At 36.2% G+C, this 27,500-nt stretch overlaps 4 protein-coding genes across 12 annotated transcripts in view; 1 reads left to right on the top strand and 3 right to left on the bottom strand.

The window, feature by feature from the left end:
• Nucleotides 1–6,925, bottom strand: part of LOC125679943 (kelch-like protein 8) — a 30,249-nt gene extending 23,324 nt beyond the window's left edge. For all 3 annotated transcript variants that reach the window (XR_007371912.2, XM_048919391.2, XM_048919392.2), the window contains exons 1-2: nucleotides 6,784–6,925; nucleotides 1–106 (exon numbers count right to left, since the gene is read on the bottom strand). The exon at nucleotides 1–106 is cut by the window's left edge and continues 1,015 nt beyond it. The gene's annotated coding sequence lies outside the window, so the exon portion shown is untranslated. The remainder of the gene's footprint in view (nucleotides 107–6,783) is intronic.
• Nucleotides 6,916–8,101, top strand: LOC125679949 (uncharacterized). 2 transcript variants are annotated; one of them, XM_048919401.2, is made up of 2 exons: nucleotides 6,916–7,050; nucleotides 7,295–8,101. In XM_048919401.2, the coding sequence occupies exons 1-2, from the start codon at nucleotides 7,029–7,031 to the stop codon at nucleotides 7,951–7,953; spliced, it is 681 nt and encodes a 226-aa protein (XP_048775358.2). In that variant the 5' UTR covers nucleotides 6,916–7,028; the 3' UTR covers nucleotides 7,954–8,101. The 2 variants fall into 2 exon arrangements, with proteins under 2 accessions (XP_048775358.2, XP_048775359.2); XM_048919402.2 differs by having other exon boundaries at nucleotides 6,979–7,050; nucleotides 7,298–8,101.
• Nucleotides 8,102–15,388: 7,287 nt separating this feature from the next.
• LOC125679948 (spermatogenesis-associated protein 4-like) lies at nucleotides 15,389–23,008 on the bottom strand. Of its 2 annotated transcripts, none has more exons than XM_048919398.1 (6): nucleotides 22,854–23,008; nucleotides 22,419–22,548; nucleotides 22,074–22,207; nucleotides 20,192–20,354; nucleotides 17,932–18,130; nucleotides 15,389–15,928 (listed from the first exon to the last, which is right to left on the bottom strand). In XM_048919398.1, exons 1-6 carry the CDS (start codon nucleotides 22,928–22,930, stop codon nucleotides 15,822–15,824), a joined length of 810 nt encoding a protein of 269 aa, XP_048775355.1. In that variant the 5' UTR covers nucleotides 22,931–23,008; the 3' UTR covers nucleotides 15,389–15,821. The 2 variants fall into 2 exon arrangements, with proteins under 2 accessions (XP_048775355.1, XP_048775357.1); XM_048919400.1 differs by having other exon boundaries at nucleotides 22,089–22,207.
• A 983-nt stretch (nucleotides 23,009–23,991) lies between these two features.
• The window catches only part of LOC125679944 (histidine--tRNA ligase-like), a 13,903-nt gene continuing 10,394 nt past the window's right edge, over nucleotides 23,992–27,500 (bottom strand). For 3 of the 5 annotated variants that reach the window (XM_056157281.1, XM_048919394.2, XM_056157282.1), the window contains exons 11-13: nucleotides 27,295–27,479; nucleotides 27,023–27,139; nucleotides 25,982–26,866 (exon numbers count right to left, since the gene is read on the bottom strand). In XM_056157281.1, the coding sequence (XP_056013256.1) occupies nucleotides 26,567–26,866; nucleotides 27,023–27,139; nucleotides 27,295–27,479 (602 nt within the window). In that variant the 3' untranslated portion in view covers nucleotides 25,982–26,566. Of the gene's footprint in view, nucleotides 24,265–25,981; nucleotides 26,867–27,022; nucleotides 27,140–27,294; nucleotides 27,480–27,500 lie in introns of those variants that run through there. The other 2 variants (XM_048919393.1, XM_048919395.2) reach the window with 1 other exon arrangement.

The raw sequence follows: 27,500 nt of genomic DNA, 5'->3' as shown, positions 1-27,500 counted from the left end.
ATGCTCGTGACGAAGATTCTAATGATGGAAACTGTGCATGTCTGATTAAGGTGAAATAGCACTGCATAGCCCATCTGCTCATCTACTGGTATTGTTCATCACAAATCTGCAAAATCAATAACATTACCACAGGTAAATTTTTACTGTTTCTTCAAGGGAAATAATCCCCCGCTCATGAAAACTTTCATTTAAGAATATGCACTTCACTCCAGATATTGCCAACAAATTTCAACATATCAAGCCATATTGATATCACCATGTTGGCATACGGTCAAAATAACATGACATAACAAAAACAAAAGAAGAGAAAAACAATTATGACACAATGACTATAGCATATAAGACCTATCCATGACTTTGTTTTCTCTGCATAAAGCATCTATCATAAAGTTTGATACCAGATATATTTTTTATCCTTTTAAAATGCTTTACAATATAACAAGTTCACACAAATATGATCTATATAATTACTCTGTAGCATCACATAATAAACTGTATTACATGTATTATTATGAAGAAATTAATGGATCATCAAGTACTTTAAGGAAGTACTCTACATTGTCATAATGGTTGACTTCCTTTTAAAACATGGATGAAAATATAAATATCAGCAATATTTGTCTACTCATTTTAAAATTTCTCACCTAGCTGAGTAGCTCAGTAGGTTAGCACGTTGACTGCTGAACTGTAGATCGCGGGTTCGAGTCTAGCAGGAGTTTTAAATTTTTCTCAGATTGCTTTCAATTAAAACTGTATTTTTTGACTAAATAAAGTAAATTTGAAAGTTTTCTATTTCAAAATAATATTGTACATATCCTCCATTTTTCATCCATATCAAATTTCTCTGGTGTAGCATACCTCCTTAAATACTTTGTAATTATTAAATTTTCATATAATACATGTACTATTTAGTGTAAGGACAAGGTAGCCAATACTGTACCTATAAACAGAATCTCATTGATAATGTTTGTTTATCGTAAGGTATTAGAGAGACACCACATTATTAAAAGAACAATACAAAACTTGAGTACCCCTAGACATCCCTCCTTACCAATTCTATCCAGAGTTATCTTTCCTTACACTAACACATAGCTCTCTCAATGTCTTGGTTTTTTTTTTTCAAAATTCTTGAGAAATGGTAAAAATGTTCAAATCAAATTGGTTTGGACTTTAGTTACAAATACATACACAATAAATCCATATTAAGCAAATGTCAAGTGTTTCTGTGACACAAGACACACTTGAAATGTGGATATTGTAACAAGAAAACTACATTACTTGCTTGCCCTACATTCTCCTCAATATTTCATGAACTAGTTCTAAAACTTTATTTTATTCACCACATGGAATAACACTGTTAATTTTGAGATGTTGACAGAGGTAAATGTGAAATGACACTGCTAATTTTGAGATGTTGACAGAGGTACTGCTAATTTTGAGATGTTGACAGAGGTACATTGGAGAAACACTGCTTATTTTGAGATGTTGACAGAAGTAGATGTGACTGTAAGGAACAGTAACTCTGGGTGGAGATGGTCCTCCTTTCCATCCTAATTGGTTAATAATTGGCCAGAAAGTGTATCTGATGTATTAGTCATTCTTTAGACATTCATGCAAGTAGTAGGACATGTTTTCTCTAGCACATCTCTATTTTACCATCTTTTGGTTGTTCTTGGTATATTTACTTCATACATATAACCTATATGGCTGAATCATGGCCAATATTTACAGCCTCTAGGCGAGGTGTCGAGTGGGACTCAATTTGACTTGGTGGCAGAAAATGGACGATCCAAGTCACTATTGGTGCTTAGTACCTGGGTGTAAATTAGATTGAAGGGAAGAGGCGCATTTAGACGTGTATCATTGGATGCAAGGCGTGAAGTTTTACCGATATCCTCAAGATATTCCCTAGATTTATTTCCCTTGCCAACTCACATAATTTAATAAAATGCATTTCCCTGTCAGTGATTTTTTTAAGACCCATTTTGGGTCCAAATTTCGGCCCTTTCCCCTTCTAAAAATTGCCAATTTTTTTCCCAATATAGCTTGCATTTTCCCCCAATAATAAAATTATGAAAGGAAAACATATTTGAAAAAAATAAACATTCTATGTGAATGATATACATAAGATTTAACAAAGAGTTATGGTAATGATGATTTGGATAGAATAGTTGAAAATTTTAGGTTAAAGAAAATTAGAAGTGTAAAATAAAGATAATATAATGTTTTATATGATTTTAAAACTTATTTACGATAAAATTGATATTTCCCAATTTGACTGAAATGTCGACAATTTTTCCCAATTTGAAAGCCACAGCACCCTTGTAAAAAATGTAGAAAAATCACTGCCTGTAAATGGTTATAGTGATTCCTTTCTTTCAAAGATAGCATTTAAAGACAGGAATTTTATAGCAATAGAAGAATTTCATGTTTTTTACTTAGTTATTCTTGTAAATTGGAAGTGACACGCCCTACAAATTATGTTCAACGCGCGATAAAAGTCAGAGAGAATCCGTATTCGAAAGTCCCATATTGGTCATTGGGAGTTGTGATGGACATTGTATTTGATTGTGTTTAAGGCTGCAAGCATTTCCTGATTGAGCCTAGCTTAGCTTTCCATCATGTCTGGAAAAGTTTACCTTTTATTTATTGACTGGTCTCACTGTTTTATATATACTCGTAATGAATTTCAAGTCTATTTATAGCATTGGAGCATTGTTCTAATTCATGAAGTGGTTCTTTGGTTGTGTTATTCAAACCAGAGAATTGGTGGGGTTTGTCCTTTTTCTCTATGCAATTAGTGTTAAATCTAAAGCAAACTAGCATGGCGCCACACCATGCCTGTTTTGGCTGGCGTCATGCCCTTTTAAATTGCACCATGCCCTTTTTTTTCTTTAAAATTTTAAAACTATTTTTAATATAAACAATTGTTCTTTATTTCACAAGGTTGATTGAAAAGTTTAAAGTCAAGGCAGCAGGTATTAACTTTTAAAGAGGCTAAATGATTATTCTATTGCTATCATAGTATGATACAATAAAAGTGCCCCGATATTGTCTTGCCGCAACGAAAAGTGCCCTTTTGAACATGTGATATGTGTGCCCTCTCTAGATCCTAGATTTAACACTAGCAATGCTACAAATTTGGGTGTAAAATTCTACAAATGAAGATGAAATACTTTTGTCTTGCAGTCTGAGGGATACTGTTGCCCTAGTGATTTATCATGTGGATTGTGGGCAGAGGGATTCTTCCTTTGGGAGTGATTCATGCTGGTTGTATTGCACTGATCATAATTTTACAGAAGATGGCGTTGAATCCAGACAGTATGTCTTGCATGAAAGTTCCAACCTTAGTCCTGGGATTTTAATTATGTGTCAACCCTATGATTGAAAAGGTCAGAGAACAGCCAGCTTATATCAAAATTGAAGGCAGAGTCACTTTGCCTGCAACCAAATATATCAATATACATTAATTTAAAAGTTGTATGGTCTGAATTTCGACAAATCTTGTTCAACTGGAGATGACACTTTTAAATTATTGCACATATATGTACTTAAAGAGGCTGTATGACATCATCCATTATTTCACCTGGAACGAGCCTTATTTAAATAACAAAGAATTGTAAGTGCTGTATCGCACTTGTATATAACTCAACCTAGCACGAGCCTTGTTTAAATAACAAAGAATTGTAAGTGCTGTATCGCACTTGTATATAACTCAACCTGGCACGAGCCTTGTTTAAATAACAAAGAATTGTAAGTGCTGTATCACATTTGTATATAACTCAACCTGGCACGAGCCTTGTTTAAATAACAAAGAATTGTAAGTGCTGTATCGCACTTGTATATAACTCAAGAACAAGCTGTCATTCAAATTTCCGCTGACCATTAGAAATACTTTAGTAAGCATTGTAAACATATAAAACAGCAAAATTAAAATTTGATCTAAGGAGTCTAATTGTAATTTAATCATATTGGTTTATATCCATGCAAGTACATGCAACATATTTATCCTTCATTACTACATTAGACACCCATGCTTGGTTGTAGACAACATGCATTGTGATGTCAGATAATGACAATGATTGCAGGTTTTCCCACCCACCTACCCTTTACACGAGTGTTATGTTTTGGTTCATAAGAAAATGACCAGTCACAAATAACCCAGGATAGAGCATAATGATGGTTAAATCGTTTGTGACATTTCTGGTGCCAGAAGCTACTATACTATGGATGCCGTGATTGGTCAGGGCTCAAAATTAGTGAGAAATACTCGCAAAACAGGGTTCCAAATTACCGCTCACCCACTCGCATTGGCGACTAAACTTTGCTTGTGGGCACCCAAAATTTCCGTTCTCGTCGCCCACTTGGCGACCATAATTGTCCAATCAACATTTTACTTTCCGACCGATCCGAGTCTTATTATAATTGAAGTTCAATTTCCGGTTGAGGTTTTGCCACTTGGCGAAACATTCCTGGGGTATCCAACCTTCCAAAATGTATTTAAAACAGAAGAAGTTGAACAACGCAAGGGTTACTTCAAACGAAAAGAAAGCGTCTTCTTTTACCAAAGTGGAAAGAAGGGGAGAATATGGTTCGATGACAGCGAAAAGGGGATGACGTGCTGTGTGTACAAAACATGACATGAAAGGTCCAATCATTGCGACAGCTTGCCCAAGTCATAAACTTGACAGCATCGTAAAGCCGAGAAATTTTGAAATCACATAAAAAGTCTGAAGAAACGGGTTTCAGACGCCGCAAAGATAATAAAGTCCATGAACTCTGATATTTTTGCTAGATTGACGAATTGAGAGTGGAAATGAGAGAGAGGTATTCGAAAGAATTACGGAGAAGGAAACAGAATTTAAATATTGATATTTTAATTTTTTAAATAAATTGCAATGTGACCTGATATTTCTTTTTTCTTGTAAAGAAACCATGTTATTCAATTTCATGATATGTGTGGACTACTAAAATTTCATGTGGGCTAACAGTATTTCTTATTCAGGGGCCCATTTGGCCCCTAAGGTATTCAGTCAAAGTTGGAACCCTGCAAAATGCGAGTACATTTGAAAAATAGCGAGTAAAATTAGTGGACACTTGAAAATCTTAGCGAGTGGTGATTTACAAACTATGATCGTATCGTATCCGTTTTATAAGGTGATGCGCTATTCGCTTTTCTTAAACTTGCACTCTGAATCATACAAATGCTTACATGAACGACTGATTTCAAAAACCGTTTCTATCTGGATTTTTCTAATGATTTTTTTAAGAAACTCGGAGTCAAACATATGCTTTAGAGGTCAGACATCGCATTCTGATGAAAAATATAGACATGTACCATGAATCCTGTTCACCTATAGGGGTGATTAAATTGAATTCCAAGTATGAGGTTTTTGTTATTCATTTACCTAAAAAAAAAAAAAAAACAAGATGTGTTTGTGAAACACAAATGCCTCCGATAATGGCCAATTCCGATGATGGACAAGGTCACAAGGGCAAATATCTTGGTACCAGTACAAAGATCTTGTCAAAATAAATGTTCATGTACAATATGAAAGCTCTAATATTTACCATTTAGAAGTTATGACCAATGTAAAAAATTAAAAGTAGAACAAATGTCAAGGTCAAAAGGCTTAATACCAATGGAAAGGTCTTGTCACAAGGAATACTCATGTGAAATATCACTCAAAGTTATTAGCTAGGTTAAAGTTTTCAAAAAGTAGGTCAAACTCCAAGGTCAAGGGGTCAAAAATGATGGTACCCACGGAAAGGTCTTGTAACAAGGAATACTCATGTGAAATATCAAAGCTCTATCACTTATTGTTCGAAAGTTATTAGCAAGGTTAAAGTTTTCAAAAAGTAGGTCAAACTCCAAGGTCAAGGTGTCAAAAATGTTGGTACCCACGGAAAAGTCTTGTCACAAGGAATACTCATGTGAAATATCAAAGCTCTATCACTTACTGTTCAAAAGTTATTAGCAAGGTTAAAGTTTCAGACAGAATGACAGAATTACAGAATGACAGACAGGACAAAAACAATATGCCCCCCCGATCTTTGATCTCGGGGGCATAAAAATCCCAAGTATTCCGGTTGTCATTTTTATCAGAATCATGAGAATGTCCTATCTAAATTAATTTATTGTCATATTGAGGTCGGGTTGTAGTGATGACACGAGTGCACTGCTCACCGCGTAGACGATTATCAAAAAATTTCATGGGACTCGTGATCGTGCTGCTTATAAAATCATGAGTCCGGGATTCGCTTTGAAAAATCATTAGTGCAACCCTGATGTGGCATGAAATTGAGAGACTGGATCTAGACCTGCGGTAAACAGGTTGTGAATTAGAGGTGCGATAATCAAGAGACCTAAACATTGCACCATATGACTTACGGAATTAAGTGCCCTGTCCAAAAGATGCCTGTTGACCCACTAGGCTCAGTAATGATGGGGGAAATCATTGATTTAAAAAAAAAAAAAAATATGAAAAAAGAGCACTGCTTCATTATTTCTATTTTAGCTTGTAGGTTTTCATTTTAGCCTGTGGATTTTTTACCCACAGGCTAAAATTAGCCTGTGGTAGAAAAAGTTAATTTCGACCCCTGTTGGTATCGCCCTACATTCAGATTCCCATCTGTGGATTCTTTTATGCACAAAACTTAACATGATCTGAATCACTGAGGATAGGGTAAAAAAAAAAAGGTTGAAAACAAACCAATATTATTATTTGACAGCTCTCTAAACCTGGACAGAGAAAATTCGAAACGACGGTAATTTCCGTTTACCTGACGGGGAAATAGCGTAGACAAAGGAATGTAGAAGTTTTGATTTGGACAACGTCAGTGTTCAACTAACGACCGCATCTCCAGTCGGTGGCTGCGCGCACTGCACCGCAAAGCAGGGGATCCAAAACAGACTGCAGCAGAAGATAACTTCGCATGCGCATCAAATAAAATTATTAGAGGCGCGAGCTATTTACAGTCATGATGGAGCTTTCGGACGATATATAAAAGAACGGACAGTCGGACCCATGAGTATTTCAGTCATATCTGGTATTTATCGTAATGAAACATGCAATTTATATACCACCATTTGTATGATTTTTTAAAATATCAGTTTGTTTACAAATATTTTTCAAACTGATGAAACATGATTTTATTCAGTTTATTATATTTTGTTATGTTATAAAATGCTGTAAAAGCGTTGTTGTGTATAGTATGAGCATATATTAGTTAACATCAAGCATTATTGAAATATGTTTTAACATAAGTTTATAAAATTATTTCGTGTCTTTAGCAGAAGCCATTTTCGTGACTTGCAGAGTTGTCTACCGTACTGAAAGTGCATCCGGTTTCATTTTCTCGAGCAGTATGGCCAAGGTGAACCTATTCTGCAAGCATATCTGGCGTTGTCTTCCTCAGAAAACAAAAATGATGTGTGCTGTTCCTTTGTTGACAGCAACTGGTGTTGTGTATGCCGGGAAAGCGGAATCTGAGGAGAAAAAACTCGTCAAAGTATCAGAAATATCCATGTACAACAACCCTGAAGGGGAGAATAAATACTACTTGAAAGAAGAGAAATATGAAACTTTGAGAGACTATGTCAACAGCGCAAGAGTATCATTCAATGAGTTCATGGAACCTCAGTGGGACAGGATTGAGGATGTTAAAGATAAAGTCGCCATTGGAAAGGCACATTCAGCAGCCTTAGTGGAGCGATTGAGAACTGACAAAGAATTACAGAGAAAAATAACAATTGTCGGAGGATCCTCACTGGGAGCGGCGGGTGTAGGCTTAAGCATTGTAGAAAGGGGAAAGAAAGGCACAGCTCTGACTGTCTTGTTTGGATTACTGGGTGGAACAATCGCCATGGTGGTGCTTCATCCGAATCAAACTCTTGCTTTAATTGGATTTTCCCCAGATGATGTGGAGAAAAAAGATTCTAAGAAAGATTAAAATGGAAATTAAATGTGTATATTTAAAGAGAGTGTTGTCAGTATATTATAGTTATCCAAACTGAATATCAGAAGTTGAATGACATCTTTAAGTATGTTTTTTAATTGTTAAAAGTATTGGGAAATTAAAAAGAATGAAAAAACAGTTATTATATGAGTTTTCTCTCATATATATATCTAGCATATCAAAAATGTATCTCTTGTTTCAATTGCTAAGGTATTTGATTTTGATTAAAGTTAGTGTAATGAAAACAAACTAGTCCAACCTCTAACATGTCTAAGGGTATGAAATTTTGTCCAGATTAGTAAATATTTCAGAGATTTGAAAGGTAATAGTTTTTATGACTGTTGTTTGCACCAAAAGTAAATAAACCATGGTCAAATTAATTTGACATTTAATCATTGTCTTTATAACATAATCCACTTATAAATCAAGCATGAAATGATGAATTCATTTGAATTTCTACAAAAAGAGTTCAGACAATTTGTAAGGACTTATATATCCCAGTCATGTAAAGTATTCAAACGTGTTGAGTTTTTAAAATTTGCAAAGGGAAGTACTGAAGTAGCATTCAGCAGTTGATAATATGATACATTTGACTAGGTAGTCAATTGTAGTTTAATTTACTACACAATCTAATTAAAATTAGATGTTAGATCCGCTCATGTACTCTCATACATAACATGTTGAGTACGCGAGCAGATTAATTAGATTGAGATTCCCCCTCTACCCAATGAAAAAATAAATATAGAACCAATAATTAAATTTATAATATTAGCATTATAGTATTTCACAAGTGGTCATCTCAAAAGCTTACAAAAAATAGAAACTGGCTATCTAAAACGACTTATGAAGGTGATCAGTGGGGAAATCATGTATATTGGTTCTATGATTTATTCTTTCATTGGGTTGGGTTATGTACAGAGGATCTATACATGCTGTCCACACTTCAGGTACCTGTGGTCCCAATGGCTAGTGTACAAAGAAAGTTTTCTTTGACACTGAAGTTACTTTTCTTTAGGAAACAATATCAAATTGACTTGTGCATATTTGGTTTTAAGGTTAATGTTGCAAGATGGTAATAATTCTAACAGAATGGTTGGTGCCCCTTACGATCATATATATGTAGTATATAGGAAAGAGGAGAAAATCTGTGGTTAACCAGGAATCGAACCCGGGACTCCTGCATTACTATTCAGGTGCTCTAAACACTGAGCTACCCAATCCGATATCCACGGTCCATATAGCCATAATTACTACATAAATATACACACAAAGCTTGCTGTTTTGAGACATTTTAAATTTGATGATTTAATTTCAGACGTGCTCCATTTCAAAATGTTCCATCAAAAACTATAACTGATATATAATATGAATTCTCACTGTGCATGGTTTCTAATATGAAAATTTGACCTGTAAATCTTAAAGATTTGTACATGCAGTTGAGTGTAACCTTGTGTATGGACTGATATTGGTCAGGGAAACTAAGGGGTCACTAAATGAAAAAGTATTGATACACAGGTTTCTGATATAGATGAAAAATGGAAGTAATTCACTTTTCTATATATTAAACATTTGAATTCCCCAGAACATTCCATCTTGTCCATGAGGGTCAGAATTCTAAAAAAAAAATATATATATACATATATATATAAAAATTTGGTTAAAAACAAACGTCTGTCTACCTCCTAAAATTGAAGCAGCAAATGAAACCTCCTCCCCTTGATGTACTGCATGATGTGGAGGAGGAACATGGACAAAATGAACTCCGATAATCCACATAGGAGAAGTGTTCACAAACTATTTTACACCCTTCACCCCTCAGATCCACTATAACTTTAAGGATAACAATTGGATCCTACTGTCCTGACAATATGCACATCTGCAATTGGCAATGAAACATTGTACAAAGTTGTAAGTGTATCTGATAAGCCATATAGGAGGAGAGGTGTTCACACTATTTTACATCCTCCACCCCTCTTAGATAATATACAGAGTCCTCCAAGGAAAGGAAAACATATAGTCCTCTAAGGAAGCACCAACAGGAAAACCCAGAGTCCTCCAAAGAAGCACCAACAGGAAAACCCAGAGTCCTCCAAGAAAATACCATCAGGAAAACCTAGAGCCTTCCAAAGAAAGACTAACAGGAGAACCCAGAGTCCTCCAAGGAAAAGAAAACCCAGAGTCCTCCAGGGAGGCACCAACAGGAAAACCTAGAGTCCTCCAAGGAAATACCAACAGGAAAACACAGGAATCCAAGGAAGCAGCAATGGGAAAACATAGAGTCCTCCAAATATTTTACTGACTATAACTTTATAAGTCATATATGAAGCATTTTTATTCTATTTAGCTATGTATCTGTCAATTTATCTGTACATTTTTTTCTTGCAATCAAAGTTGCTTAATACTGACAGCAATTTATTTGTTGACCTAGATGGAATAAGAAAGGCATCATCTGCAGCAAAAAAGGCCAGGTTACACACTGTATGTCCTACGGGCAATTCTATCACTTGCTATGTGTTCGAATTTACTATTAAAGAGTACTCTTTCATAGTAAATTTGAACCCAAGCGATGTGATTGCCTGTGCTACAAACTTCTATCACAAAGTTTCCCAATGGACGTTTTGGCCTGCTCAAGAATTGGCAGAGTCAAGCTAGGAGGCATTTGGCAACCACTGGACAAAAACAAAACCAATTTGTTGAAAGTAAATTATTACTTCTCAGAATGATCACAAATTTCATACACACCATACCTTGCTTTAATGAACAAATTACCTGAGTCTCCCTATAATGTACTCTATAATTCATTTTAGATTATATGTTACTTCGAAGCGCAAGTCAAATGAATTTGAAAACCAACATATGGATCAGACTCCCAAGGATGCCATATTTTACTGAGAATATCGGTGTAATGCAAGGACACAGACGAAAGTCAAACAAAAGGAAAGCCAGCTGACAGCTACATTTCACTGTGATGTCAAAAATATTGAAATTGAAAGACAGAAGTACTTGTATTTAGGTGTAAATAGTATTTGTATATCAATGACTGTTTGTTATTCAATGAACTTCAATGGGAGATTTATTGCTTGTGATGATATAATAATAAATCATAGAATATAAGACATCTTTTGTACACCTATATTCGATTCAGAATAGGAGTTAACACTGTTTGAATATTTGTTAGTCCTGATGCATTGTTTTACTTTTAGATAGTGTGATATTGAAATTAAATGTTTCCTGTTTGTCTTTGTGGTACAGTGTTTAGTAGACGCAGAATGGGTTTGACAAAAGGACACTGAATAAAAGAGAGGTGGAACTGAGGCGTCAAAACTTATCATATCTTCCACCTGGAGAATAGAGATTTTCCAGGCGGAAGTAATTTGCATGTTACTGCTGAAATACGGACCCATTTACACCCCAATTCCCGCTCCACAACATCCAGAATCTTTCAGTATCCTTTCATTTTACAAAATACATTTACCCTCAGCCTGGAATTTTTTCGTTACATCTGATATTTTCCACCCTTATTCCAGGCATAATATTTCATACAAGTACAAACGATGCAGAACTGTGCAGGAAGCAAAGAAGTTCTACAATCAGCTCCGAAATGTGTTGGACCAAACACCAAAAAGAGACATCACCATTGTGCTTAGCAACCTAAATGCTAATGTTGGGAGTGATGCCATAGGACAAAAACCTATCATGGGAAGACATAACCTTGGAAGCATGAATGAGATTGGTAAGCTCAATGTCAATTTCTGTGAACAAAAGGACCTTGATATTGATAGACCCATCTTCCTGCATTGAAGAATGCACAAGGTGACTTGGACATCTCCAGATTTAAAAACAGGAAACCAGATTGGCCATCTGATAGTTTCCCACTGCTGAAGGACCTTGATAGATGTAAAAGTATATAGAGATGCAGATAATCCGACATGTGATCTGACCACTCCTTGGTGATTGGAAAACTAAGAGTTTAAAAATTTCAAGCCGTGAGGAAAACTGGATCTCTGTGGCATCCAAAGTTTTAACATCTTCAAACTCAAGAAACCAGCTCAAAAAGAGGAATTTGCCATCTCCCTCCAAAACAGATTCCAGTCACTGGAGGGTTGTTCAATGGAGAGAGAAAAAATGGGAGCAAGTCAAGATCACAGTTCAGGAGTGGGCTGTCAGAGGACATTATTTCCATGATAGAAGCGAATTCAAGCAGAGACTTGGCCATTCAACAACCAGAGTACAAAAGCAACAAATACAACAAGAATACACCTTGAACAACACAGAACTAAGTGGAGTGCAAGAGGGGATTGGTGAATGAGCTTGCTAAAAAAGACAAGTCTCAGGGTCAGCAGCAGACAAGAATGATATAAGGACAATTCTTCAATAACTGCCAGGAAGGAAAACTTACACCAACTGGCCAGTATGGGGAAGAGATGGATCGAACAAGCTGACAGTGGTTATAAGTTAGACTAATGAAAGGAGTATTCTACATGTAGCAGCCTTTTCAATGGTACACCAGTTGCAAATTCATCAGTCCTGCAAGATATGGGAAAGCTTTGATTGTCAACCTGGGCCCCATCAAAAAATTTGAGGAAATAATAAGGGTCATGAAGATGATGAATGGGAAAGCATAAGGACGAGACAGAATTCTTCCAAAAAATTTGAAAGCAGACCCAAAGACCACAGCAGACACTCTCACTGACATTTTTCAGGAAGCATGTGAAAGGAATTAAGATGTACATGTACACTGTACCTTAGGATGGAGGACAGCATACACCGTGAAGCTTCCACAAAATGGAGATTTCAGTGACTGCCAAAACTGCAGAGACACACAGCAGCTTCTCTTAAAATCCAGCAAAATTTCACCAAGGTGATTCTAGAGATGATCAGAACTGATATTGACACCACTTCGAGTGAGAAGTAAGGATTCAGGACAAAGAGATCAAGCAAGCATGACCAGATTGCAACTTTACACATCATCAGCAAACAATGGCAGTCACCACTACAGGTCAACTTTGGCTACAAAAAGTTATTGGAATGACCAACAATCTGCCAAACCGTCAGACACTACAGCATCCCTCAAAAGATTTTCAGTGTCATCCAAAGCCTCTACAGACACACCAGCTGCAAAGTCATTCACAACACTGACCTGTCACCATCCTTTGTGGTCAATACCAGAGTCAGACAAGGATGTGTGATATTGCCTCTATTCATCTTATTTGTGATTGACAGAATGAAGACCAGTTTGGACCAGCCCTGTGGTATACAATGGACCCTCTACAGAAAGCTTGAAGATCTTGAATTTACAAACAACATTGCCCTTAAGCTGCTCTCAGAAGCAGAGGGACTGCATGAGCAACATTGTCAGGAATACATGATTGGAGATCAACATGAGGAAAAGAAAGAGCATGTGGGTCAACACTACTCTTGCAGAAAGCAGCCATCAACTGGTCACATGAAGTCTCAATTCTCGACGGGACTAAAAACCAATCAATCATCTACCTGGACAGCATTGTCAGTCAGACAGGAGGAGAGGATGCAGATATAAAGGCTTGGTTCATCAAGGCCCCCGCATGATTTTGTTACCCTCAGAACAGTATAATGGTGGAATGGAAACCTCCGTTGGCACACCAAGCTAAGATTGTTCAAAAGCAATGTCAGGTCTGTGTTACTGCATACAGTTATTGACTTTTGATGGGGTCTATATATACTCATGACTCTATGGACCTGATTAAGTCTTGGTCAACCAATATCTGACCAGGTCCATATAGTCCAGAGAGAGCTAAATCAAAAAGTCAATAACTGCTTTATTAAATGATCATGAATTTTTAAAAACATTTCCACAATATTTTTCTTATTGCTTCAACAAATAAAAATGTGTGTTACCAATCATATTTCAAGTTAAAATCCTAGAAACTGTAACTGTAAGAAAATTTATTCTCAGATAGAAAAAGTAAAGTTCAGTGAAACTCCTGCACCAGTCAGACGAAACAAGGCCAGGATCACCAAGAGTATCCAGATATTGAAGTAGACAGACCCACATTCCATGCCACAACTTGACATTAGACACACCCTGTGTAGAGAACACACCCACATTCCATGCCACAACTTGATGTTAGTCACACCCTGTGTAAAGGACAGGCCCACATTCCATGCCACAACTTGATGTTAGACACACCCCGTGTAGAGAACACACCCACATTCCATGCCACAACTTGATTTTAGACACACCCCATGTACGGGACAGGCCCACATTCCATGTCACAACTTGATGTTAGTCACACCCTGTGTAAAGGAGAGCCCCACATTCCATGTCACAACTTGATTTTAGACACACCCCATGTACGGGACAGGCCCACATTCCATGTCACAACTTGATGTTAGTCACACCCTGTGTAAAGGACAGCCCCACATTCCATGTCACAACTTGATTTTAGACACACCCCATGTACGGGACAGCCCCACATTCCATGTCACAACTTGGTGTTAGACACACCCTGTGTAGAGGACAGGCCCACACTCCACGCCACAACTTGGACTGGAACCCTGAGGGGAAGCGAAGAGTGGACAACCAGTCACAACCTGGAGAACTGTACTGGGACAGAACTTAAGCTCACCAACATGATCTGGCCCCGCCGTCATAAAACATACTTAAGTCTGAGAAAATTTTATGACGGCGGGGCCTAGAATGAAGCTATGAGAAATGCCCCCGAAAGAGATCTGCAGTGCAGGCGCTTTGTTCCACCAGAATGAAGAGGATATTTTTAAGAAATAGTCCATCCAAAATTTGGCATAAATGCAGCTCTCATATATAATAGATGTACTTTGACTTGGTATGATATTAATTATAACCACTGTAGGAATGGCTATAGGAATAACCGCAGGGTTATTAAGTGTAGGAGTAGCGTAAATGCTAAATATGAATCTCTTATCAACAAGGATCTGAATCTCTCAGTAGCAGGTAGGGCTGAAACAATATGCCCCCTTCACGATACGATACATATTGCAATACTTATGCCAAAATTCAATACCATGATTCAATACTTTCAATAAGATACAATTTGCAAAAGAACAATTTAATTACCAAGATTCACAATCATAATTTCAAAAGCAAAATATTTCCAAACTGCCAAACAGTAAGATGCCTGTTGGCTCTGTAGTTCCAACTGATAAAATTCATTATTTTCATCAGACTCAAGGCAAACAACTGTCTGAACGTTATTCGACGCTATTTTGTCTCTCATGCAGGTAAAATAATAAGTACAGGGCGAGCCTGATGTATTTACTGAACCCGTTTGTAATAAACGTATCAAATTGAAAATAGAGGCAATGAATCGAGCGTTTATATTGATCAGTATCGATATTTCGGTGAATTGTTTCAGCCCTAGTAACAGGATATATAAATTTCATCTTCTCTCAATAAATACATGCGACTTGACACCTTTTAGTATGATTTTATTTACAAAATTAATGTTGAGAAATATACATGAGGATATATACAAAAAGTATTGGCACAGTTGACAAAACTGGTATAAATTAATGTATTTAATGACAGAAAAATTAAAACTTAACGAGCATAGGCTTTCGAATCGCACACAGAATCTACAACAGCATCGTATGTGTCAGTTGATTCTTACAAGAAATCTTAACGAATAAATAGTAATCTTAAAACTGCATGCAGTTATAGCAGTATTTAATTACATCATAAATATATTGTATACAATTTATAAATGCAAAACAATTCACTTAAAGACCAAAAACACATGGATGATTTTTCTGTTATACATCATCAGATTCATTACAGTTCCTAAAACGAAACACCAAAGTTTTATTGTCATTTTTATTTATACACACTTAACGTCAGATAAATATCAATAACCTTGGATTGGCATATTGTATAAAGCAGATTTGTCCAGTTGTTTCACTTCTATCTCCTTGAATTGCACACTTGGTTCTCTCGACATTGGTAGTGGATTGTCTGAAAATCAAAAACATGTGAACAGTACTTTTCATAGCAATTATTATTTTTTTATCACCATATTGAATAGTTTTGGATTTCATTGATCCAACAAAATCCAGACACCATTTGCTCTACAATAAACTTTTCTGACTAGATAATAATGTGAAATTGTACTGTGTATGTACTGTAGAATTATTAAAGACCTCATTCCTTTTTAACTAAAAAACTTGGGGTGGGGGGTGGGGTGTCTTTGTATCCCTCCTTTTGTCCCCTTTTTCTCTCTCTCCCTCCCTCCCTCCTTTTTCTCTATATCCCTTTTAGTTCTATTCTTTCCCTTCCCCACCTCTGTATAGCCTACTAAGTTTTTATTTCTCCCTCCCGTTTCCTTCCTTTCTTCCTCTCTCTCTCTCTCTCTCTCTCTCTCTCATTTCTATTCTCTGCCCCTCTGTTGGCCTCCACTCCAAACCTTCGTAGTTCCCTATTTTTCTTCCCACCCCCTCTCACTATTCCCCTTCATTTTTATCCTGTCTACCCCTACATTTTATGCTGTCCACCCCTACATTTTATCTTGTCCACCCCCTACATTTTATCTTGTCCACCCCCTATCTAATTTTTATGCTGTCCATCCCCTATATTTTATCTTGTCCACCCCCTATCTAATTTTTATGCTGTCCATCCCCTATATTTTATCTTGTCCACCCCCTATCTATTTTTTATGCTGTCCATCCCCTATATTTTATGCTGTCCACCCCCTACATTTTATGCTGTCTTACAAGTTCAGACATTGACAACAAGATGTACTGTGAGCAATGCTCACTAAGAATACCCCCCGCTTACCCCAATCTCCCAAAGGGTGTTGTTAATAGGTATAAATTACCTCTTTCCTGAGTGTAAAAATATGGTATGCATTTGTAGAAGAAAATGGAAGATATAGTCCGAACACAAATCCATGGCATAAACCTATAATTTTGACCTTGAGATCAAAGGTCAAGGTCATAAAGAGGTCATGAATGTACATGACACATCGTCTCATGGTGATACACTCATGTGTCAAATATGGTATGCCTATGTCAAAGAACAAAGAAGTTATGGCCCGGACACAAATCCATTGTAAAAAACCTTTAATTTTGACCTTGAGTTCAAGGATCAAGGTCATATAGAGGTCATGAAGGTACATGACACATCGTCTCATGGTGATACACTCATGTGTCAAATATGGTATGCCTATGTCAAAAAACAAAGAAGTTATGGCCCGGACACGAATCCATTGTAAAAACCTTTACTTTTGACTTTGAGGTCAAGGTCATATGGAGGTCATGAAGGTACATGACACATCGTCTCATGGTGATACACTCATGTGTCAAATATGGTATGCCTATGTCAAAGAACAAAGAAGTTATGGCCCGGACACAAATCCATTGTAAAAACCTTTAATTTTGACCTTGAGGTCAAGGGTCAAGGTCATATAGAGGTCATGCAGGTACTTGATACATCGTCTCATGGTGATCTACCTGTGTGCCAAATATGGTATGTCTAAGTCAAAGAACAAAGAAGTTATGGCCCGGACACGAATCTGCACAGACAGACGGACAGACAGACAGAGTGATTCCTATATACCCCCCAGAACTTCGTTCGGGGGGTATAATAAAGTGCAATACTGGGGTATATAATATGCCCATTTACAACTACATGTACATGATGCATATCTTTGTTTGAACCAGACATGACTGACACTTTTATACCAAGTGATATTGTCCAAATGACCTTGACCTAGGGTCTTGGTAACCTTGACCCAATATTGTGACACACATGTCAAAGGAAACTTTAGATTAAGTAGAATACATCATCTATTTTAGTTACCATGTGATATGCCCCAGAAAATTTCTCAAAGTGATTGACCTTGTCCAAATTATCTTTGGCTATACACACATGTATTGTAAACAAAATGTCAAATTAAAAATATGACTCAGACAATTTTAAAAATTTTTTTTATAGACACCTTGTTTCCCATCATTGCATACCTTCTCCTCCTGGCTTCTGACTAGGATCTCCAGTAAATGTGTGTTGTGTACTTTCAGCTTCGAATGTTGGCTGGGAGGGTTGGGGAGGGGGTCTCCTTAGACACTTCTCTCCCACTGTGGGCTTCACATTGAATCTGTCAGGGTTCTCCAGTCTCTCAATGTTCCTGTGTTGTATGTGATCATTGATAATTTTCTGGGCCTACAAAGTAGAGAAGATACACATTATTTCATTAGTCATTGGAAAATGAAAAACATTTGACAATAAATCCAGAAAACAAACTAAGGAAATTGTAATTTTTATGAAAGTTTGATATTCATGTATAGTAGACTTGCCATCAACAATTTCAAACACAGTGAAAATTTAGCTATGCTACCAAAATATACATTAATACTTTTATCCATAAAAATTATATTCCATAGAGATATGTCCATAAGCCAGATTATTTAAAACTGTTGATAATTTTTCCAATATTTATGGTATAATTTTTTGTGTTTCTAGTTTGGTTTTGTGTATTTCTGGTTTTAGTTTTGTGTGTTTCTGGTTTTAGTTTTCTGTGTTTCTGGTTTAGTTTTCTGTGTTTCTGGTTTCAGTTTTCTGAGTTTCTGGTTTTAGTTTTCTGTGTTTCTGGTTTTAGTTTTCTGTGTTTCTGGTTTTAGTTTTGTGTGTTTCTGATTTCAGTTTTCTGTGTTTCTGGTTTAGTTTTCTGTTTCTGGTTTTAGTTTTTGTGTTTCTGGTTTAGTTTTCTGAGTTTCTGGTTTCATATCTGTGTTTCTGGTTTTAGGTTTCTGGTTTTGGGTTTTTGTTATTCTGGTTTAGTTTTCTGTGTTTCTGGTTTCAGTTTTCTGTGTTTCTGGTTTAGTTTTGTATGTTTCTGGTTTTAGTTTTCTGTGTTTCTGGTTTTAGTTTTGTGTGTTTCTGATTTCAGTTTTGTGTGTTTCTGGTTTAGTTTTCTGGTTTTAGTTTTCTGTGTTTCTGGTTTTAGTTTTGTGTGTTTCTGGTTTTAGTTTTCTGAGTTTCTGGTTTTAGTTTTCTGTGTTTCTGGTTTAGTTTTGTATGTTTCTGGTTTTAGTTTTGTATGTTTCTGGTTTTAGTTTTCTGTGTTTCTGGTTTTAGTTTTGTGTGTTTCTGATTTCAGTTTTGTGTGTTTCTGGTTTAGTTTTCTGGTTTTAGTTTTCTGTGTTTCTGGTTTTAGTTTTGTGTGTTTCTGGTTTTAGTTTTCTGAGTTTCTGGTTTTAGTTTTCTGAGTTTCTGGTTTTAGTTTTCTGTGTTTCTGGTTTTAGTTTTGTGTGTTTCTGGTTTTAGTTTTGTGTGTTTCTGATTTCAGTTTCGTGTGTTTCTGGTTTTAGTTTTCTATGTTTCTGATTTCAGTTTTCTGGTTTTAGTTTTCTGGTTTCTGGTTTAGTTTTCTGTGTTTCTGGTTTAGTTTTCTGTGTTTCTGGTTTTAGTTTTCTGTGTTTCTGGTTTTAGTTTTTGTGTTTCTGGTTTAGTTTTCTGAGTTTCTGGTTTCATATCTGTGTTTCTGGTTTTAGGTTTCTGGTTTTGGGTTTTTGTTATTCTGGTTTAGTTTTCTGTGTTTCTGGTTTCAGTTTTCTGTGTTTCTGGTTTAGTTTTCTGTGTTTCTGGTTTTAGTTTTTGTGTTTCTGGTTTAGTTTTCTGTGTTTCTGGTTTAGTTTTCTGTGTTTCTGGTTTTAGTTTTTGTGTTTCTGGTTTAGTTTTCTGTGTTTCTGGTTTAGTTTTCTGTGTTTCTGGTTTTAGTTTTCTGTGTTTCTGGTTTTAGTTTTTGTGTTTCTGGTTTAGTTTTTGTGTTTCTGGTTTTAGTTTTCTGTGTTTCTGGTTTTAGTTTTCTGTGTTTCTGGTTTTAGTTTTTGTGTTTCTGGTTTTAGGTTTCTGGTTTTGGGTTTTTGTTATTCTGGTTTAGTTTTCTGTGTTTCTGGTTTCAGTTTTCTGTGTTTCTGGTTTAGTTTTGTATGTTTCTGGTTTAGTTTTCTGTGTTTCTGGTTTTAGTTTTCTGAGTTTCTGGTTTTAGTTTTGTGTGTTTCTGGTTTTAGTTTTGTGTGTTTCTGATTTCAGTTTCGTGTGTTTCTGGTTTTAGTTTTCTATGTTTCTGATTTCAGTTTTGTGTGTTTCTGGTTTTAGTTTTCTGGTTTCTGGTTTAGTTTTCTGAGTTTCTGGTTTTAGCTTTTCTGTGATTCTGGTTTAGGTTTTTGTGTTTCTGGTTTTAGTTTTCTGCGTTTCAGGTTGGTTTTTCTGTGTGCCTACCTTTTGAGCACTGAGTATGAGGTTTGGGTCGGCCATGATTTCAGTAACACGGAGGTTGTTTTTGATGGCTTTAGATGCAGTAGACCTGGCATGCATTGGAAGCTGCATCTGGTAGGCACTATCTGTGAAGTCCACTTCAAACTCGGGGGATTGCTTCTTCACCCTGGAAGGCCAAAAATCCACAATCATTTATACCTAAATGTGTGATTTACTTAGCTTGACTTAAATATACTCATATTCCAATTCCAACTGATAAAAAAATCCATTTATTAACCTAATTACAAGTCTTGCAATAATTCATATATATACTAATATGATACAGTGCATATCAGTCATTTACTCTAAAACCCAATTTCAAAAATTCTACATTTTGAAAATATTTGTTGTAAAATTGTGATTTACTATATTAACAACAGAAATAAATAAGGTATATAAACAAAAATTGATATTTGTATTAGAAAATCTATTCAGAGGCTCTGGATGAAGTAGAATTACATCATCTTCCCGTAAAAGAATTGATTTCCATATCATGCTATACATTCATTAGAACTGAAATCTTTATTTTGATAAAATCTTAAACTTCAAGTTCAAGTGACATACAAAACTATCATTATAACACATATTTACGACAAATAAAATTTTCAGATTTAGCAGTAATAATTTGCTATAATGAAATATGAAGTTACTTCAGATCAGTGAACTACAAAAAATACCATTTAAACAGCAGTTAATATATCTTAGTCTGACAATACAACTGAGCCTGTTTCAAAAAGAAGTCTAGCAGTACAATGTACATATACTAGCCACAAAAGAAACCCCAGTAAATTATTGCACAGCACAATAACCACATGTATACTGCTGTCAATGTACAAGAGAGGAGGTTAATAAATGTGTAAGTGAGGACAAATTTTTTACCATTTCTCATGTGTGTTATGAGGACAAAAATTCTGTCCTTACAGAACTTGACATTCCCATATAAAGTGTGATCCACAGAATGTGAAAGGTTTATATACGAGTTCTATATTAAATTAGTGACGAAATGTTCCTATTGATATTCTCTCTTGAAAACATTCTTTCAAACTTGTCTCAATAACTCATTAACTATACCTACAATTGTATGTTGTTTTTTTTTCCATCTTTAAAATAATTCTCTACTAAACATTGTGAGGGAGTCCTCACTCCACAGATTTAGTTGGAGAGAAAGAGATATTGACTGATTACATTGGCATTCTTTGTGTCTTGTGATATATGAGAGAGAGAGAGAGAGAGAGAGAAAGAGAGAGGGGGGTGTTGTATGGCTGATAAGGAGCCTAGAGCTGTTAATGTAATATTATATAACAGAGACCAACAGATAAGTTTAATGATTGTGTACATTGTTACCAAAGAAGTTTACCTTCACCACAGACATACAAGTCAAGGAATTGCATGATCATTTTGTTCATATAGGTAAAAGTTTCCACAATACAGATAAAAGTTTGTTTCTTGATGACTGATATTTATTAACCATGTTCTGTGACTAACAAGGTATGAATCATTCCACTTGGATTATAACATTAAAATTTTCAAGGCTGTACCTTTATTACATGGCACTTATCAATATTATAACCTCCTATGCTATATAGTAAATATCATTTATTTCCTACATCATTCAGAACTAATAAGAAAAGATAACATACTTGTATAAACAAAAGGCTGGATTTTATGAATTTTGTTTGCCAGCAATGCCAGGCAGTTGTTTAAAATATTATTGAATGATAGGTATATACAATGCAGTTCTCAGCAAGGTATCACCTTGAACATAAAAAAGATAACTCTTTGATTCACATTCTAACTGATCGTGCAACTCCCAGACAGACAGCAACAGTGCAGCCCCTAAACAGACCTGTCAGATACCCACTTTCTGTTGGTCAACAGTTCGTAAATCCTCTCACACAGGGAAGGTGCTGCCCCCTCCTTACAATGGATTGTCCCCTCTATCAGTTCCTCGGGTATCTCCAGCTTGTGTCTTTTTATAAACTAAATATACAACATTGCAAGATTAATCAGAGGTTTTGCATTCTAATTATTCTACCACCGAGTCTGTACACAGATTGTTAATTATAACTATCAGCAGTTCAGTTATCACACATAAACATTCAAGATTCCAATATGATGTTTATATTTTATTTAAACAAAATAGAGAACAAGTTCATACAGAATATATCATATATGGAAAAAATATTCTCACCAATTTCAAAAGATCCCAATTCTTCTGTTTAGAATCTAATGAAGTTCCATTGTTGTAAGAATGCATCTGAATATCTTGGGGGAAGTACCAAGAGAAGATTTCTGCTATCAAATATCCATTCGTTAAATCCCTAAATACAATATAAAGAATTTAGATATAAATCGTCTTTTAAGAATAATCCCATTCAGCTTACCATGCGGCCATGATGACATATACACGCACCAAATATCGTTGACCGAATTAAAACAATAAGCAGAATTAAAGTGTCATAAGATTTAAAACAACTGCAACGTAAATGACAAAATTTATTAAAACATTAAAACTAAAAGTTCTAGATCTACTTTTACAAAATGTTTTTCACGTCATACGATGAATTTGGCAGTGTTTTTGCACAGCCTATACAATAATTATCACAAATAGTATGTAACATGGTACCATTTCGGTTGCTTTATCTGCCAAGTCAAATCTAAGCTCTGAATCCATTTTAAAACCTCCCGTGGTAAGCCCGACATCTTTCTAACTTTGTCCGTTGTTAAGAGCAACAAATTTGAGTCTTCTAAACGCTTGTCAGAAATTAATTTATCATGTGTATTTAAAGCATCTTCTAGAACCGGATATCACTATTATAATATTCAAACTGTGCACGGAAAAATATCCGTAATATATATTTTTCGGAGGCGAACTCGCAGGTATCCTTTTTAATATACAAAACCAATGAATTTGTATTTTAATATATATACACATGTAATCACTTTAATAAGGTTGTGAGTGAAAGAGTATTATGCATTTAAAAAAAAATTGATGTTCATATGAAAAATTTAATTTCCTTCTTAATTTTATTTATATAATAATGTACGTAGTAGTAATGGAAATATTGACCGTGGATATCGGCCTGGGTACCTCAGATCACAGGCACTCGACGTTTTGAAACGTGTATAATAAAAAAAATAGTCTTCCTGTCTGTTTACAGGAAAACAATTTTTTTAATTATATATATTTTAAAAACGTCTAGTGCCTGTGTTTCAGATGTTAGAGCACTGATTGATTCCCGGTTCTGCCACAAATTTTCCTACATCATATATTACACCCCCTGGACTTCCAATTGAATGTCCTGCTAGGGGCAATAAGAATCTCGGTTGTGTGTCTTTCAGGATGCAGACAATTTCAAGAGGAACGAAAATGCAATAGTTAGGGCTATATGGAACATGGTTATCAGCCTGGGTATAGCTCAATGGTAAGGGCACCCGACCAGTATTGCAGGGGTCCTAGGTTTAATCCCCACCCCAGCCACAAATTTTCTCCTTTCCTTTATATTACAATAATATATACAGGTTACTTGGGTATCTTCTGTTCAAAACACATAATATTGTAAGGTCACCTTAGAATTTAATTTTACTTCTATTTCAGGAAGTGCAAGCTCAAGTTGAGAAGAAAAGATCAAGATATTTATCTTACATAATTAGTGTCAAATAAAACAGCACAAAATTGTAGAAATTTATTATCACAAGATTTATTCAAGTACTGTCTGTTTCCTAAAATGAAGATGTTTTTCCACAGGGAATGCAACAAACACTAAAGAATTCATGATTTTATTTTTCAACATTCTAATGATAAGCTGATTTTACTGCAAATGTTGCCATTGGTCTTGGAAATTAAATGTCTTTTCTGAAATAACACCGATTGGTCTATCAACACCCAGGAAACATAAAATGGAGTCTGTCGTACAAAGTATCAGTACACGGTACTCATTAAAATAAATATGTCACTAACAGTCCATTAGTTATCAATTCAAATTTGACAGAATAGCTTTTATTTCTTCTATCATCTTATCCCTTGGGACGGTTCTCTGAAAAATATAAAGTACACAGGGTTAGTATATCACGAAAGAAGTTCACACATAAGTTAAGGCCAGTTTTCCATGTAAATGAGAATCTAAGAAACTCAGAACCAATATCTAATTATTTTAAAATCAATACATTCCAATTCAATTCTTAGGATGCGAAAAGGGGTGAACAGATGCTACATGATTTAAAGGGACTGATTCACAATTTTCCCTAAAATTTTGTTTTTCACTTTTAATGATCAAAATCTTCTGTCTAATAGGTTTAAAAGATTTCACATAAAAATTAAGGTTATACTTTATCACAGAAGATAGTTTGTTATTTTTATTTTTTTTGTAAACAAGTGGTATGTTATTGTTTACGAAATTTTTTTTCTTCAAAAATCATGTACCAGTCCCTTTTAAGAGTACTACACCACATCATATGAGGACATCACACAGACTGCGAGCATGAAAATTTACTCTGAATCAATCTAGTGCACGACATGCCCTCGGAATTTGTCAGTGATTCTTTCATAAGGTAATGTGGAATTCAATATGCATCAATGTTTTTGCTAATATCTCTCTGGCTACTGTAGAAAAAATTCTTGAAAATATGACTTAACATTGACAAGGTCCTCCTACACCTTGTACATTCCTATCTCCTCATGTTCTCCCATTCTAGTTTTCATATATCCTTATACAAAGCTTGTATTTAGTTCCTCACCATCCTTCCACGTATTTTCTCTGGTTCCCACCATACTTACACATACATGTACTGTCTATTTAACCACTATCCTTTTTCTAGTTCTCCATCATACTACATGTACCTCCGTTTAGCTTCGAACATACATATATTCCAACTATCCTTTCTCATACCCCTTCTCTCACCCTCCACTATCCTTTCTTATACTCCCCCTCTGACTCTCCACTATCCTTTCTCATACCCCCTCTCTGACTCTCCACTATCCTTTCTCATACCTCCTCTCTGACTCCACTATCCTTTCTCATACCCCCTCTTTCTCTCTCCACTATCATTTCTCATACTCCCTCTCTGACTCTCCACTATCCTCTCTCATACCCCCTCTCTGACTCTCCACTATCCTTTCTCATACTCCCTCTCTGACTCTCCACTATCCTTTCTCATACCCCTCTCTGACTCTCCACTATCCTTTCTCATACTCCCTCTCTGACTCTCCACTATCCTTTCTCATACTGACTCTCCACTATCCTTTCTCATACCCCTCTCTGACTCTCCACTATCCTTTCTCATACTCCCTCTCTGACTCTCCACTATCCTTTCTCATACTCCCTCTGACTCTCCACTATCCTTTCTCATACCCCCTCTTTGACTCTCCACTATCCTTTCTCATACCCTCTCTGACTCTCTACTATCCTTTCTCATACTCCCTCTCTGACTCTCCACTATCCTTTCTCATACCCCCTTTCTGACTCTCCACTATCCTTTGTCATACCCCCTCTCTCACTCTTCACTATCCTTTCTCATACCCCCCTCTGACTCTCCACTATCCTTTCTCATACCCCCCTCTGACTCTCCACTATCCTCTCTCATACCCCCCTCTGACTCTCCACTATCCTCTCTCATACCCCTTTCTCACTCTCCACTATCCTTTCTCATACCCCCTCTTACTCTCCACTATCCTTTCTTACACCCCTCTCTCACTCTCCACTATCCTTTCTCTAGCCCCCTCTCTGACTCTCCACTATCCTTTCTCATACCCCCTTTCTCACTCTCCACTATCCTTTCTCATACCCCCTCTCTGATTTTCCACTATCATTTCTCATACTCATTCTCTCACTCTCCTTTCTCATACCCCCTCTCTGACTCTCCACTCCTTTCTCATACCCCCTCTCTGACTCCACTATCCTTTCTCATACCCCCTCTCTGACTCTCCACTATCCCTTCTCATACTCCCTCTCTGACTCTCCACTCCTTTCTCATACCCCCTCTCTGACTCCACTATCATTTCTCATACTCCCTCTCTGACTCTTCACTATCCTTTCTCATACTCCCTCTCTGACTCTCCACTATCCTTTCTCATACCCCTCTCTCACTCTCCACTATCCGTCATACTCCCTTTGTCTCTCCACTAACCTTTGTCATACTCCCTCTCTGGTTCCAAACTATTCTTTCTCATACCCCTATCATTCATGTACCTCACCCTGGTATTTATTCTCCTTACACAAATGTCCTCACTAGTTAACTTATCTATTAGTAGTACAGAATTTATATCTTTGCAGACTTTTGCACAATCACAAATGTGCAAATCTATGATCAACACTAAAATATTAAGATACTACAATAGTATTATTGCAAATTATTAACAGAGCTAATTAGCAATGATTGTGTAAAATATCTGTCTACAATTTGTGCTAAAATTTGATTGCAATACAATGGATACACAAACACTATCCCTCCAATACCTCCCACTAGTTCAGTACTATAATTGTTTGCATATACCTCTTCTCTGGTGCCAACTATTCGGAGCGTGACCACTTTATTCTCGATTTCAGATCCACCGATGATTATTGCTATGGGAATACAGTTGGTTTCACAATACTGGAACTGATCCAAGGCTTTGGGATTCCTTTTGTAGGATTGCTCAGTCTGTATTGACCAAACATACAAGAAATGAATTATCGGTAACTAGTCAATGTTATTTATCTCAATCTGATGCTAGTGAGAATCCTGTTAAATTCTTAATTGTTCAAATACAAGAAAAATATGGGAGATAACTTCTACTTTCCAACAAGTACACTGTACCTTTACATCAGCATCCCACAATTCCTTGCAGATCCTCATCCTTTCCTCCACCAGATTTTTCTGGGCAGACACAACATACACTTCTGTCTCTGTTGTTCTGGTCTTCAACTTAGAAGCCTTTGTAAAAAGTACAGATATTCTATACAAGAATGGTATTTACTTTCTAGGAATAGAGCAAACTTCTAAAATGAATGGACAGATAGATAACCCTGGAGTAGTAGATGTTGTAACCAACTACATGCAAAATACATCACAGAAAATCAAGTACCCACCAGGGCTCGAGATTCCATGATTGCAAAGACCCTTTCTACACCAATGCTGACTCCCACACAGGGCACCTTTTTGCCTTTGGCATCAAACATGCCCACAAGACCATCGTATCTGCCACCACCTGCCACGCTGCCAACACTGACACTCTCGTCTCCCTCAGCACCGGACTTTGGTGTGTGTGCATAGCCTGTATAAAAGGAAACAAATA

Source organism: Ostrea edulis, chromosome 2, assembly GCF_947568905.1.
Source record: "Ostrea edulis chromosome 2, xbOstEdul1.1, whole genome shotgun sequence".
Lineage (NCBI taxonomy): Eukaryota > Metazoa > Mollusca > Bivalvia > Ostreida > Ostreidae > Ostrea > Ostrea edulis.
Note: the sequence above shows the minus strand (reverse complement) of the source record. Positions and strands in the feature narration are given on the sequence as shown.

Coding starts and splice junctions, on each gene's coding strand:
- LOC125679949 (XM_048919401.2), top strand. CDS start 7,029: ATGAGTATTTCAGTCATATCTG. Junction 7,051..7,294: donor GAGTATTTCAGTCATATCTG/GTATTTATCGTA, acceptor TCGTGTCTTTAG/CAGAAGCCATTTTCGTGACT.
- LOC125679948 (XM_048919398.1), bottom strand. CDS start 22,930: ATGTCGGGCTTACCACGGGAGGTTTTAAAATGGATTCAGAGCTTAGAT. Junction 22,208..22,418: donor ATTGGGATCTTTTGAAATTG/GTGAGAATATTT, acceptor TTGTATATTTAG/TTTATAAAAAGACACAAGCT. Junction 20,355..22,073: donor AGAAAGTGGGTATCTGACAG/GTCTGTTTAGGG, acceptor TTGGCCTTCCAG/GGTGAAGAAGCAATCCCCCG.